Source organism: Theropithecus gelada, chromosome 11 (assembly GCF_003255815.1).
Source record: "Theropithecus gelada isolate Dixy chromosome 11, Tgel_1.0, whole genome shotgun sequence".
Taxonomy (NCBI): Eukaryota; Metazoa; Chordata; class Mammalia; order Primates; family Cercopithecidae; genus Theropithecus; species Theropithecus gelada.
In genome coordinates, this window is record NC_037679.1 from 13708878 (window position 1) to 13722206 (window position 13329).

Here is a 13329-nt window from a genome sequence, read left to right on the forward strand (position 1 = left end):
AGATGGGAAGCCGTTCCCTTTCTCAAGAGGGTTTGAAACCATACAGATCCTTTTTAATAGATTTGTTTCTACCAAGTAATTCATGAACTATCCTACTTCTTTCTCCTTCCTCTCACCTCCATATAAATCAGGGATGCTGCGTAGTATCTGGGACAGGGAGAAGATGTTCCAGTGATGCTGTCCTCTCTGGCCTTCTTCTTTGGGGGGTGCTAAGAAAGCCAAAGTACACAGTTCTGTTTTCCATTTCTGCCTCCTTCCCATCATCCCGCCTCCATCAGTAAGCTGACCCTACGCTTTACCTGCTGCAGGTTTCAGATGTCCCCTTCTCATCAACTCTACCCACAAACTGTAGGCAGCCTCTAAAATCAGCTTTAGGTCTTGCTGACAAATGACAAGCAGCAGGAGGTAATGCTGATTCCCCCTTCTACCACCCCCACCCCAATTTCCCTGGGTTGCCATAGTGATGGGGCAATGCTACTGCAAAAATAGATAGATGGAAAGAGAAGGATGCCCTAGGGTTGCTAGCTGAGGGTAGAGAAGACTGGAGTAAGGAGCTTTGGCAGATCCAAACTGGTAGATCAGTGTGTCTCCTCTCCATCAGCTCCAGAGGGCGATTCAGCTCTTATTCCTCTCTGTCAGCCATTGTGGCATTATCCAAGTTGATTGGCCAGGAAATCCCTTCATAGTTCTCAGCTCAGTTCTTCCTATTAAAACAGGTTGACTCTAAAAATGTCTAATATCTATGGTGGACAAGGCTCTGTGTCAGTGGCTGTGACCAGTTCCGTTTCCTCTGTCATTGATGGAGGTGGAGATCACCGGTCCTGCCTTGAAAGACTTGAGTGTGGAGCCTTGACTTCGATTTCTCTCTGAACTCTTACGAGCAATATTAAACTTGCCTTTCTTCTACTGGTCTTTTGTTGTTGTTACTTCTGGTCTTTCATGGTTTTCCCTGCTGGGATGGCCCATAGCCAGAGATCATAGCTAGAGCTCCTGCCTATCTGGATTTGTCACTAGTGTTTCTACCATGGGATTTCCCCAGGCAGGTTTTATTTAATTCACAAAGGGCCAGAGCAGGCTGGGTGGCAAGGGATAAAGCACTGGGACTGACTAGAGAAAAGAAGGATTTAAAGGAATAAAGAACTGAGACTCTGGGGGATGTGTGTTGATTATGAAAAGAGAAAAGGTAGCTCAAGGAGAGGAAAATTTGGACAGTGCGATACTAAGTAAGGGAAGTAAAGGGGAAAACATACAAAAAACATCAGATCTTAGATGAGGAAATAGTTGTATCTGCTGGGATGCAGTAAGGGGCAGTAAGACATTGCACTAGGCTTCCAGTACCAGCCCCTGATGTGGTTAAGTGGCCTTGGACAAGCACTTAACACCCTTGTCTGTAAAACCATGATGATCCTTCCTATGCCACATGCTTCAGAGGACTCATAACATCATCATAATAATCCCTTATCCATATATTTTCCAAAGTTTTTATAATGTATCTTATTTACTCTCACATCAATTCTGTTAGTTGTTCATGGCAGATATTCATATCCTCATTTTACAGAGAAGTAAACCAGGCTCAGAGAGGTTCAATGACTTAAGGTCTTACATCTAATAAAACTAGTATAGCTAGTACAGCAAGAGTAAAACCCAAGTGTCATGTAAAGGGACGTGGGAAAGTGTAGATTCTCATAGGAAAGTGAAGTAATTAGTTATCATTTGTGGTAAGCCTTGGTGTGAGTACCGGTGGAGAGAGGGTAAATGTCCCATGGACTTGCCAGACTTGTCACTTGAATGTAGGATTTTAGGCCATTTTTGCTCCTTGACTCCTCATTTTCTTTTCTTGCTGGAAAACATTTTATTTATTTATTTATTTATGTATTTATTTATTATTATTATTATTATACTTTAAGTTCTAGGGTACATGTGCATAACGTACAGGTTTGTTACACATGTATACTTGTGCCATGTTGGTGTGCTGCACCCATCAACTCGTCAGCACCCATCAACTCGTCATTTACATCAGGTATAACTCCCAATGCAATCCCTCCCCCCTCCCCCCTCCCCATGATAGGCCCCGGTGTGTGATGTTCCCCTTCCCGAGTCCAAGTGATCTCATTGTTCAGTTCCCACCTATGAGTGAGAACATGCGGTGTTTGGTTTTCTGTTCTTGTGATAGTTTGCTGAGAATGATGGTTTCCAGCTGCATCCATGTCCCTACAAAGGACACAAACTCATCCTTTTTTATGGCTGCATAGTATTCCATGGTGTATATGTGCCACATTTTCTTAATCCAGTCTGTCACTGATGGACATTTGGGTTGATTCCAAGTCTTTGCTATTGTGAATAGTGCCGCAATAAACATACGTGTGTATGTGTCTTTATAGCAGCATGATTTATAATCCTTTGGGTATATACCCAGTAATGGGATGGCTGGGTCATATGGTACTTCTAGTTCTAGATCCTTGAGGAATCGCCATACTGTTTTCCATAATGGTTGAACTAGTTTACAATCCCACCAACAGTGTAAAAGTGTTCCTATTTCTCCACATCCTCTCCAGCACCTGTTGTTTCCTGACTTTTTAATGATTGCCATTCTAACTGGTTTGAGATGGTATCTCATTGTGGTTTTGATTTGCATTTCTCTGATGGCCAGTGATGATGAGCATTTTTTCATGTGTCTGTTGGCTGTATGAATGTCTTCTTTTGAGAAATGTCTGTTCATATCCTTTGCCCACTTTTTGATGGGGTTGTTTGTTTTTTTCTTGTCAATTTGTTTGAGTTCTTTGTAGGTTCTGGATATTAACCCTTTGTCAGATGAGTAGATTGCAAAAATTTTCTCCCATTCTGTAGGTTGCCTGTTCACTCTGATGGTAGTTTCTTTTGCTGTGCAGAAGCTCTTTAGTTTAATTAGATCCCATTTGTCAATTTTGGCTTTTGTTGCCGTTGCTTTTGGTGTTTTAGACATGAAGTCCTCGCCCATGCCTATGTCCTGAATGGTATTACCTAGGTTTTCTTCTAGGGTTTTTATGGTATTAGGTCTAACATTTAAGTCTCTAATCCATCTTGAATTAATTTTTGTATAAGGAGTAAGGAAAGGATCCAGTTTCAGCTTTCTACTTATGGCTAGCCAATTTTCCCAGCTGGAAAACATTTTAAATGTTCAAATTACCCTATAGCTGTTGTACAAATACTCCAGAGCCTTCTGAGTCCCATCTGGGGCCTCTCTAACTCTGTTCCAGAGATGCGGGCCTTGGCTGAACTCCTGGGCCCCTATGGCATGAAGTTCCTGAGTGAAAACCTGATGTGGCATGTGACCTCTCAGATTGTGGAGCTGAAGGTACTATGGAAACAAGCCCCTGGGAAAAAGGTCCTACAAGAGGGTGGGTATAGGAGACTGGGCATGGGGGGAGATGTAACATTGGTCTCTTCTTTTCCTGCTTAATGTCTCTGTGTTCCTGGGCTGCAGAAGCTGGTGGTGGAAAACATGGACATACTTGTTCAGATCAGATCCAACTTTAGCAAGCCGGACTTGATGGCTTCTCTGCTGCCCCAGCTGACAGGTAAGCGTCCTCTTCCCCTACAGTGAGAAGAAGCTGTGGAATCACATTGCAGATGACAGGGGTTTTCAGGAATCTGGAGGCTAGGCTGGGTCTGTAGAATCAAAACCATCACCAATGTCCTAAATTCTCTTTTCTAACACCCTTCTTTCTCCTCAGGGGCTGAAAATGTGCTAAAGCGCATGACCATCATTGGGGTTATCCTCAGTTTCAGGGCCATGGCCCAAGAGGGACTTCGGGAGGTGAGTTGGTGGGGAGGGGTCTGTCACAGAGTAACAGATACCTCTGCGGGTAGGATTTGTGTGAGAAATTGTGGAAGTATTGCAGGAATCAGTTTTAACTTCTGCTTCAGAAGGGGTTGATGAGCATTGAGAAGAGGGAGCGTAATTTGGCAGAGATCCTAGAAGATCCCTGGGAATAAATGAGCTTAAGAAACCTAGAGGCATAAGGAGAGGGATAGCTTGGAAAGCTGGCTAGGTTCTTATGTAAGTTGAGTGCCCCTCCTTTTTAAAATTTCTACCTATTTTTGAAGGCACTGGTCATGGTCTGTGGACTCATTTATCTTCTCTTTCCTTCAGGTTTTCTCCTCTCACTGCCCATTTCTTATGGGTCCCATTGAGTGCTTGAAGGAGTTTGTCACTCCAGACACAGACATCAAGGTATGGGGGAGTGCAAAGTAGAATCTAATTAGGAGACTTTTGTTGTTGAAGAGGAGGTAGCTAGGATCTTGTAAGGGAGAGCACGTTCTGAAGAATACCACAGGGATAAGGGCGAGGGTTCGAGTAGGAAAACTGGTCAGATGAATATTCTTGGAGAGAAAGAGCAGAGCTGGTAAGACGTAGGGGGATGGAGAGAAGTGGGAGGCTGGGAGACGCTGTGAGGGTTGGGGAGACATTACTGGAGGGGAAGGGGTAAGACCTGGGGTACCCATCTCCCACTTTGTTCCTTTCATTCCTACCCACCCTGCCTGCCCTCCGTCTTTTATTTTCCTGTCCTTTTCCTCCTCCCATTGTTAAGCTTTCTGGTTCTTCTATGTCTGTATCACCTGTCTCAGACCCCCATTTACTACAGGAGATGGTGAGAGGAAGAAGGGCTTCCGCAGGCAATATAAGTTAAGCATCCATTTCCCACCCATCTCCCACTTTTGAGTCATCTTGTCTTTTGAATCATCTGGAACTAAGAAGTATGCTATGGCAGGAAATACAGCTAAAGCCTAGGAATAGAATCCTTCAAATGCATAGGGCAGGCTCCTTCTCTTATAATTGATTCCTTTAACGGAGAGTGGTCTGTGAAAAGAGGAAACCGGTTAGCAGGAAGAATTAAAGTTATGTGTTAAGAAAATCTTCCTTACTTTGAGATCAAAAGAATTGTGAAATTTCCCCCTGTATCTTCCCAAAATCATGAGGGGCAAGTGACTATGGGGGCAGTGTTTCACTGGGATAGCTGCCCCTCTTGAAAGATCTTTGATTTTAAGCTGAGCCTGGATTTCTGGCAGCTGCTGATGTTGGTCCAAATGCTCTAGGCTGTCAGGAGCTTGTCTAGCTGGTATCTCCTGGGTAGCTCCAATCTTTAGGCTCTGCCTGCCTGTGAAAATAAGCAGGTAGGGGGCAGAGAGGGAGGATGGCCTGTCCATCAGAGATGCTGTTACTGCCTCAGAGGAGCAAGAAGATTAGAAGAAGAAAAAATAAAATCCCTTCAACCATCCCTTTCTTCCCCCAGAAAACCTCATGAACCAGGTTCCTTATCTCCGAGGCCATGGTTCCACAAATGGTCATTTAGGCAGTAGGGGATTTAAATAAGGGCAGAACAGAAGGTGGCAAAGATTTGGCTTCTGTGTCAGTACCACAGGCAAAGTGTGTGTATGTTGTTATGTCTGTGGGATTCTTTTTTTTTCTTGAGACAGAGTCTCGCTGTGTTGCCCAGGCTGGAGTGCAGTGGTGGGATCTCAGCTCACTGCAACCTCTACCTCCTGGTTCAGGCAATTCTCATGCATCAGCCTCCCGAGTTCCTCCTGGAACTACAGGTTCATGCCACCACACCTGGCGAATTTTTGTATTTTTAGTAAAGACAGGGTTTCACCAGGTTGGCCAGGCTTTTCTCCAACTCCTGGACTCAAGTGATCCGCCCACCTTCATGAGCCATCCCTCTGGCCAGTCTGTGGAATTACTTGCATGAGATAGTTAGTTGTCCAGTATTAAAACAATTATCCTTGTTCTTTCAAAAAACATTTTTTTTTACATCTAAAAAGAGGTCTAGAGACTTAGTATGGGAGTAGGGGCTTGAGGCTGTGTCCTGGGAACCTGACTGTAAGTACAATGAGAGATTCAGGTATCAATCAATCAATCTTTATTGAATGCCTTCTATGTGCTCAGCATTATGTTAAACACTAGAGAAGATAAAGAGAAATGCAAAACTCCTGGCTTTAAGATAAAGGAAGAGGATGGAAAGGCATCACATTTCCTCTGTTAGTCACTTGGGTCGATGCTTTACACGTGTGGTCTAATTTAATCTTCACAACAACTATGTAAGGTAAATGTTATGCCAGTTTTATAGATGGGAAAACGAGGGATCAAAGAGGTTAAGTAACTTTTAGTCAAGGTCACACACTTAATAAGTGGTGTTGCTAGGACTTGAACCCAGATCTCTCTCACTTCAAAGCTTTTTTCTTCCTTCACTATGCCATGAGGTTTTAAAAAACTATCTATTTGGGGAGATAAGGAGATGAGTCTTGCATTCTATCTAAAAAGATAACTAACACCAGATGCTGTGTGTGATCAATGCTAAGTCAGTGGTACCGACGTTAAGGAGGGAAGAGCTGGGTTTGGGCTGAAGTAATCAGGTAGGGCTTGACAGAGAAGATGAGATCTAAGGGATGGATGTAACATATATATATACAAAAATAGAGGAGAGAAAAGGACCCTCGAAAGAGGGAAGCACCTGAATCAGAGTATGGGAGAGGAAGTTGTAGTTTGGGGACAGTGAATAAATTATCCTGACGGCACCGAATGAAGGAAGTATTTAGGAAAATGAAGTTGAAAAAGTAAATTTGTACTATGGGGTGTCCTAAAGGTTTTTTTTTCCCCTCTGTAGGATAGGGAGAGCTATGAAGGGAATATATAGAAAAGATTATAATAAACCAGAAAGTTTAAAATCTGTGATTAGCTAGGCATTGTGGCTCATGCCTGTAATCCTAGCACTTTGGGAGGCTCAGGCAGGAGGATTTCTTGAGCCCAGGAGTTTGAGACCAGCCTGGACAACATAGTGAGACTCTCTTTCTCTTTCTCTACATATATATAAAAGTATCTTTTAAAAAAATCAAACCTGTGATTAAGAAGTCCTGGCTACGCATTCCTCTGTCAAGCTGTTATGTCCTGCGAATCCTCTTTAGAATGCTGTTTTCTTCTCTCCAGGTGACCCTGAGTATCTTTGAGCTGGCATCTGCTGCAGGTGTGGGCTGTGACATTGACCCAGCCTTGGTGGCTGCCATTGCTAATCTGAAAGCTGGTGAGATTGGGGAAAGGGGGCATGATTTGGGAAAGGAGGGCTTGGGCCTTATTTTGGGTGGAAAAATGTCAATGTCAAAGAAGGCTTTATTTGAGATTATATATTCAGAGGATATAAGCTGAGAGTGAAGGAAGGACCCTAACCTTCAGAAAATACTTACATAGTCAATTTAGATTTATCCTCAGGTTTCAACTAGTTGATCTACCAATCAGCTAAAAAGCACTAAGTGAGAGTCTGCTTGGTGCTCAGCAAGTGCTCAAAGACATTTACTATCTGGTTGGGAAAATAAGATTAATGCAAATGAAACAATGAGAGAACAATACAAAATAGTGAGTTGTGTGGTATAGCACCCAAGTTCCCCATAGTGATTTTGTGCTTTCTCCCTCCACATAATCAACTTGACGCTGTTTATTTCTTCCCATGTCACACTTGACACTTATATTTTCCATTACACATTTCCTCTGATTGCATTCATACCTATACACACTCAGAACAGGATGAACCAAGGGGCTAGGATTAAGGCCTTTCAAAATGGCCAGACTTACCCTTCTTCTTCTCTCAAGGTGGGCGAGAATCTTTCCTCTTCTTCCTGCCTCTCCACTCCATCAGGCAGTGGACAGGCATCCTAGGGTTGCATTGTACATCAGCAGAGCCCTTGGCTGAAAGTTCTGCCCTGTCACCAGGGAGGCCTCCAGGACTGGACTCAGGCCGCTCACTGTAGGTGGATGCTAGTCCTGTTTCTTCAGGAAAATTAAGTAATAACTTGCCCATAGGGCTTTATAAAGTGTTTTCATAGATATTTTCTCGTGTGATCCTCACAGCAATTCTGTGAAGTAGGACCCCTGTAACAGATAACTCCTGTTTACTGACCTTATTCATTTTTCTTCTTTTCCTTTTTCCCTCTCACCAGATACTTCATCTCCTGAGGAGGAATATAAGGTGGCCTGCCTGCTCTTGATCTTTCTGGCAGTTTCCCTCCCATTCCTCGCCACCGACCCTTCTTCCTTTTATAGCATTGAGAAGGATGGTAAGTAAGGGGTAGGTTTGAGACACCAGTGCTATTCAAGTTAGTGTCCTGGGATAGAGAGAGGAGACAGAGACACTGGAAAATATAGGTTTCTGACTTGGGTGTAAAGTTCTATTTCAAAAAGCACTTGAAGGCTGGGCACGGTGGCTCACGCCTATAATCCTAGCACTTTGGGAGGCCAAGGTGAGGTGGGTAGATCACTTGAGCCCATGAGTTCAAGACCAGCCTAGGCAACGTGATGAAACCCTGTCTCTACAAACATAAATAAACTAGCCAGGCATGGTGGCCTGTAGTCCCAGCTACCTGGGAGGCTGAGGTAGGAGGATGGCTTGAGCCCAAGAGGTCAAGGATGCAGTGACCCATGATTGTGCCACTGCATTCCAGCGTGGTGACAGAGCAAGATGCTTTTTTTTTTTTCCCTGAGATGGAGTTTTTGCTCTTGTTGCCCAGGCTGGAGTGCAATGGCGCGATCTCGGCTCACTGCAATCTCTGCCTCCCAGGTTCCAGCAATTCTCTTGCCTCAGCTTCCCAAGCAGCTGGGATTACAGACATGTGACACTATGCCAGGCTAATTTTGTATTTTTAGTAGAGACGGGGTTTCTCCATGTTGGTCAGGCGGGTCTCGAACTCCCGACCTCAGGAGATCCACCCGCCTCGGCCTCCCAAAGTGCTGGGATTACAGGTGTGAGCCACTGCGCCTGGCCAAGATCCTGTCTTAAAAAAAAAGGGAAAAAAAACACCCCCTACCCTTAAAAACAAAACGAAACAAAACAAAAACACCACACTTGAGAATGAGAGAATAAACTATGCATAATTCGATTTCAATAAGATTTCATAGGAATATCATGCCTCTAATCCCAAAATGCCTTCTCATCCTTTTGGTGTCAAATACTGGTGGCTCAGCCTGATAACATGAGAAATCACCAGTTTGGGTCATCCTGGAGTGACTTACTTTGTCATTTCCTTTTGTTTCTCTCCATCTATATAAATAATAACCTAGGTTACAACAACAATATTCATTGCTTGACCAAAGCCATCATCCAGGTGTCTGCTGCCCTCTTCACGCTGTACAACAAGAACATTGAAACTCACCTCAAGGAATTTCTGGTGGTGAGTGGGTCTAGGTTATAAAGAATGGAAGACTGCAAAGGGCTGGAACTGGTTTGACTTAAATCTGTAGACAATTATCGTTGAACAGGCTTTTGAGCCTAACTTCCCATCTAATTCATTCAGTAAAAAATGAGAATCTACTATATGAAAGGCAAGGGTTTCTTCTATATTTCCTAACAGCTGGTGTTTCAGCCTCTGCTTGAATATTTGGAAGGATCATTGGACAAAGAGTCAGGAAATCTGAGTTCTAGTTTTGGATCTGCCTTTAAGTAGTTGTGTGACCTCTGAAGTGCCAAGCTTTTGGGGCCTTGGTTTTTTCATAAATAAAACAGGGAGATTAGACTGAACCCCTGAATTCAGATTAAACCGAATGCATGCACCTTGGTGTGCGTCAGAATATCCTGGGGAGCTTGTTAAAATACAGATTCCTGATCTTTACACCAGACCTACTGAGTTAGAATATTGTAGGGTGAGTCTAGGCCTCTGTGTTTTTAATAAGGCCTCTGGGAGATCAAATGCACATTAAAGTTGTAGAGTCACTGAGTCTTATAATCTCTAAGGCCCTTTCTAAGTCTGTATGGACAAATGGTCAATGACTACTTTTCAAACTTTAATGTATATCAGAATCACCTGGAGAGTTTCTAATTTAGTCGATTAGGGTGGGGTTGAATAATATGCATTTCTGTTCCCAGGTAATCTTGATGGTGCTTGTCTGGGGATCTCACTAGAACCAATGGTCTAGATTTCTAGGGACTGGAACTTAAAATTAGGCAGCAGATTCCACTGTAGGTCATATCCAATTTCTTTGAAAAAAATGTTACAAAAAATTTGACTCCCTGTAACTCTCACCATGGATCTTAGTTTTACCTCTGGGAAAACTCAGAATAGAATAGGCCCTAGAATTTTCCATTCTGCATCCTCCATGGAGGAATTTTGTTCATATACTTCTGATACATGGTCCATTCCCCTCTGCCTGCTTGAGCATTCTCAGTAACAGAGAGCTTATTTCTTGCAAAGTATGGCCCCATTGTAAGAACCAGGGCCTCTGTCTCCTTCCAGGAGGAAACACAGCAGATCATATTGTTCTCTCAGGAATTATACCCTCATCCTGAGAAGTGCATGTCAGGGATCATAAGCTTGGTTAGAGTGTCTCTATTTAAGCTGAGGCACCCAACCAGATAGACCTGGCTCTGAGCGTCTTAAATGCAAAGAGGATTCACACCAGATCTCTGAGAAGGGGTGAGAAGGGAATCCCCCTGCCCTTGCCTTCCCTTTTATCCTCCTTGTTTGCTAAATGCAGGTCACCTGGGCCTGTGATACAATGAATCATGTTTCTTCTTTGACCCGCTGGGGGTTTGGGGATGATGGAGATGACAGCCATTTGGGAGTTGACTGGAGAGTACCATGAGTGCTGTGTCTAAATCAGAGGCTCAACACTGCCTCTAGTCAGATGGGGAGTCAGTTGTAAACAGCCTGATGACAGTGGTGTCTGGAGGCTGCCTAGGAAGAGATAGGTTAATCTCCTGACATACATCACCTGCCTTTGCTCTAGGTTGTTTCCTTACCCCTTGCAATCTCTCCCCCTAGCACTCCTGGCAACCTGTTGTCTGTACTGGGAGGTCCATGAGATCCAGGCTGGCTTACAGGCAGCATGTATCTCTGAAACCTAGGAGATTTGCCACTTTTTCACCCTGAGTCTTCAGGAATATTCTAGCACTTCTTAACTCTCCTCCTTGATCTTTTCTTAACTTCCTGCAGCCTGAGGCTGTTTGATACTGACCTCTATAAAAATCTGCTTTACAAATTCCCTTACAGGTGGCCTCTGTCAGCCTCTTGCAGCTGGGCCAGGAGACTGACAAGCTTAAAACCAGAAATCGCGAATCCATTTCTCTGCTCATGCGCTTGGTATGTATCCTATTTCAGCTGGTCTGAGAACAGGGAGTGGAAGGGCCAGAGGGAGACTCCTCTTCAGGGTCTTTGCATCCTTGCCATTGTCGTCACCCAAAAGCATTAACTAAGGACTTAATTCTGCATAACCCTCTGAGTCTAGTTCTCACATTCTGGTTAACATTCTAAACTTGTCCTATAATGCCAGAGTAGAGTCTTCAAGGACTTCTGCAAGACAGGGCCTTCCTGGCCCCTAAGCTGGCTGGGCCTGTGTCCTGCAATGTTCCCGAGTCTGACCTGGTACGGCGGCTATGCCCCTTTTTGGTAATTACCTGTCCAGTACAAGTTTAGTTTCACTGGACAATTTTCTACCACTGCCTTTCTTGTCTTTAAGAGTACTATGAAAAGAGTGCTGGATAACACAGAGCTGAACTCAGAGGTTGAGGGGTGGGAGCTCAGAGCAGGGAAAGGATTTTAGCTAAAAAGCTGTAAGGCAGGGAGCCTGGTGGGCCGTGAATCAGGCAGTTCTGCTGTCTCTTCTCCTTGCTTCCCAAGCTGTGGGCTTCTCTCTACTCTGGCAGAAAGTTTTGGGAACTCTGACTCAGTTAACTTTGAAAGTTTTTTTCCTCGTGACCCTGTTTCCCTCTTCAACACTCTTACTCACTCTTTTGCTCTGATTCTCCATGTTAGTAATGCACTTAGATATGGACAGGAAGGGCTCTTGCCCTGGGCCCAGTGTTTAAAAGGCCCTCCTTGGGCCCTCCTCTAGTAGAGTGTTCTGGGGCCCTCCTCTGGCCAGAGGGAAGGGGTAGAGCCTGTACGTCACCTTGAGGCCCATACGAGAGGTATCTGGGGCCCCAGAATACTTTGCTAAGCAGCTTCAGCCCACTTGTAGGGCCTGTGTTAAACTTCTTCCTACTGAGGCGGACCGTCCTACTGGTGGATGTATCTCTAGTGCCCAAGGGACATATGGCTGGAGTTTAGATATGCAGATAAGGAAGTCTACAAGTGCACACAAAATCCCTCTAACTGAGGGTGGGAGGAGAAGAGGGACTGGGCTGGAAGCTTGTTTCTTCCCTTCACCCTGTTCTGGTGCAGAACTTGGAGGAGTCCAAAAATTCTTAATTCAAACCTGGGCTTCCATAAGACTACAAAGGAGCATTGTGAAGGTTGAAAGCTAGAATATACTAGTTCGTTAGCTTGATTTAATTAGTCATATGATATGTGGACCTCCATCTGTATTCTTGTCCCAGGCCCAGAAATGCTAGGGGCCAGGGATTCCTGGGACTCCTCCAGGTCTCCTTGAAATACACAGGCACTGAGTGGTATTTATGCCTTAGTTTCTCCAGCTAGAAAAAGGCCTAGGCTGGGCTGGTTAAGGATTATGATAGAGAGGAGAATGGACATGGGGGTGGATGTATTTGTGTGGGATGTGTGTGGTGAGGCAGGAGGGCAGAGGAGGTAGATGAGGGCAGAGTGAGGGCAGTGCCCGTGGTGGTGGGCTATGTGGGGCACAATACATAGAGCAGCAGCATGGCCTTGGCAAGGCAATGAGTCCTTCTGAGACTTCGGCTCTCTGTCCATAAAAGTGGGTAATAATCCTTGTGGTAGAGTGGTTAGAATTCATAAGATATGTGTGAAAGTGCCTAGTACGTAGTAGATGCTGAGCAAATGTTAGTTCCCACTGTCTGCTGCTCATTTTAGGTTCTGGATGATTTTGGCGTGACTCTTCACTTCCTCAGGTAGTTTTCACCCCTGTCAGGTTGGAGGTGATTCTGTATTACCCCCCTGTATTCTTACCTCCTTCTGCTTAGACCCCTTCCAACACCCCAAAATGTGGAAAGTGTTTGCCCCTGTGGCCTTCCAATGAGGCCAACAGAGTGACAGGAACAGAGCTAGGATCCGGCACTTTTTGTTGGAGGGAGAAACTAGAGGGACTAGTTGCTGCAAAGCAATTTAAATGCAAATGTTTCCATTGAGAAACTAGAAATGACTGAAGGCAAAGGAGCTGTATTCTGAGTTGAGAGGCTACTCATGTAGCCTCAAATTCTGGCCAGCACTTCTGTCCCCGGGGTCTTTCTGTTTTGGCTGTCAAGCCTGGGCCATGCCTCAGTGTTGCCAGTCTGTTCCTGGTACAGGTTTCCTGGGGAAAGACACGGCTCTTATAGAATCATGGAATCCTAGATGCCAGAACCAGACCAGATCCTGGCAATTAGTCCAGTACTTACAAGTCATAGATGAGCAAAC

General features: G+C 44.5%; 1 protein-coding gene across 2 annotated transcripts in view; it reads left to right on the top strand.

Annotated features, from left to right (window-relative positions):
* Positions 1–13329, top strand: part of NCKAP1L (NCK associated protein 1 like) — a 52754-nt gene that overhangs the window by 37526 nt on the left and 1899 nt on the right. For both annotated transcript variants that reach the window (XM_025402775.1, XM_025402776.1), the window contains exons 23-30: positions 3237–3334; positions 3464–3557; positions 3714–3796; positions 4133–4213; positions 6965–7058; positions 7969–8085; positions 9086–9195; positions 11011–11100. In XM_025402775.1, the coding sequence (XP_025258560.1) occupies positions 3237–3334; positions 3464–3557; positions 3714–3796; positions 4133–4213; positions 6965–7058; positions 7969–8085; positions 9086–9195; positions 11011–11100 (767 nt within the window). The remainder of the gene's footprint in view (positions 1–3236; positions 3335–3463; positions 3558–3713; positions 3797–4132; positions 4214–6964; positions 7059–7968; positions 8086–9085; positions 9196–11010; positions 11101–13329) is intronic.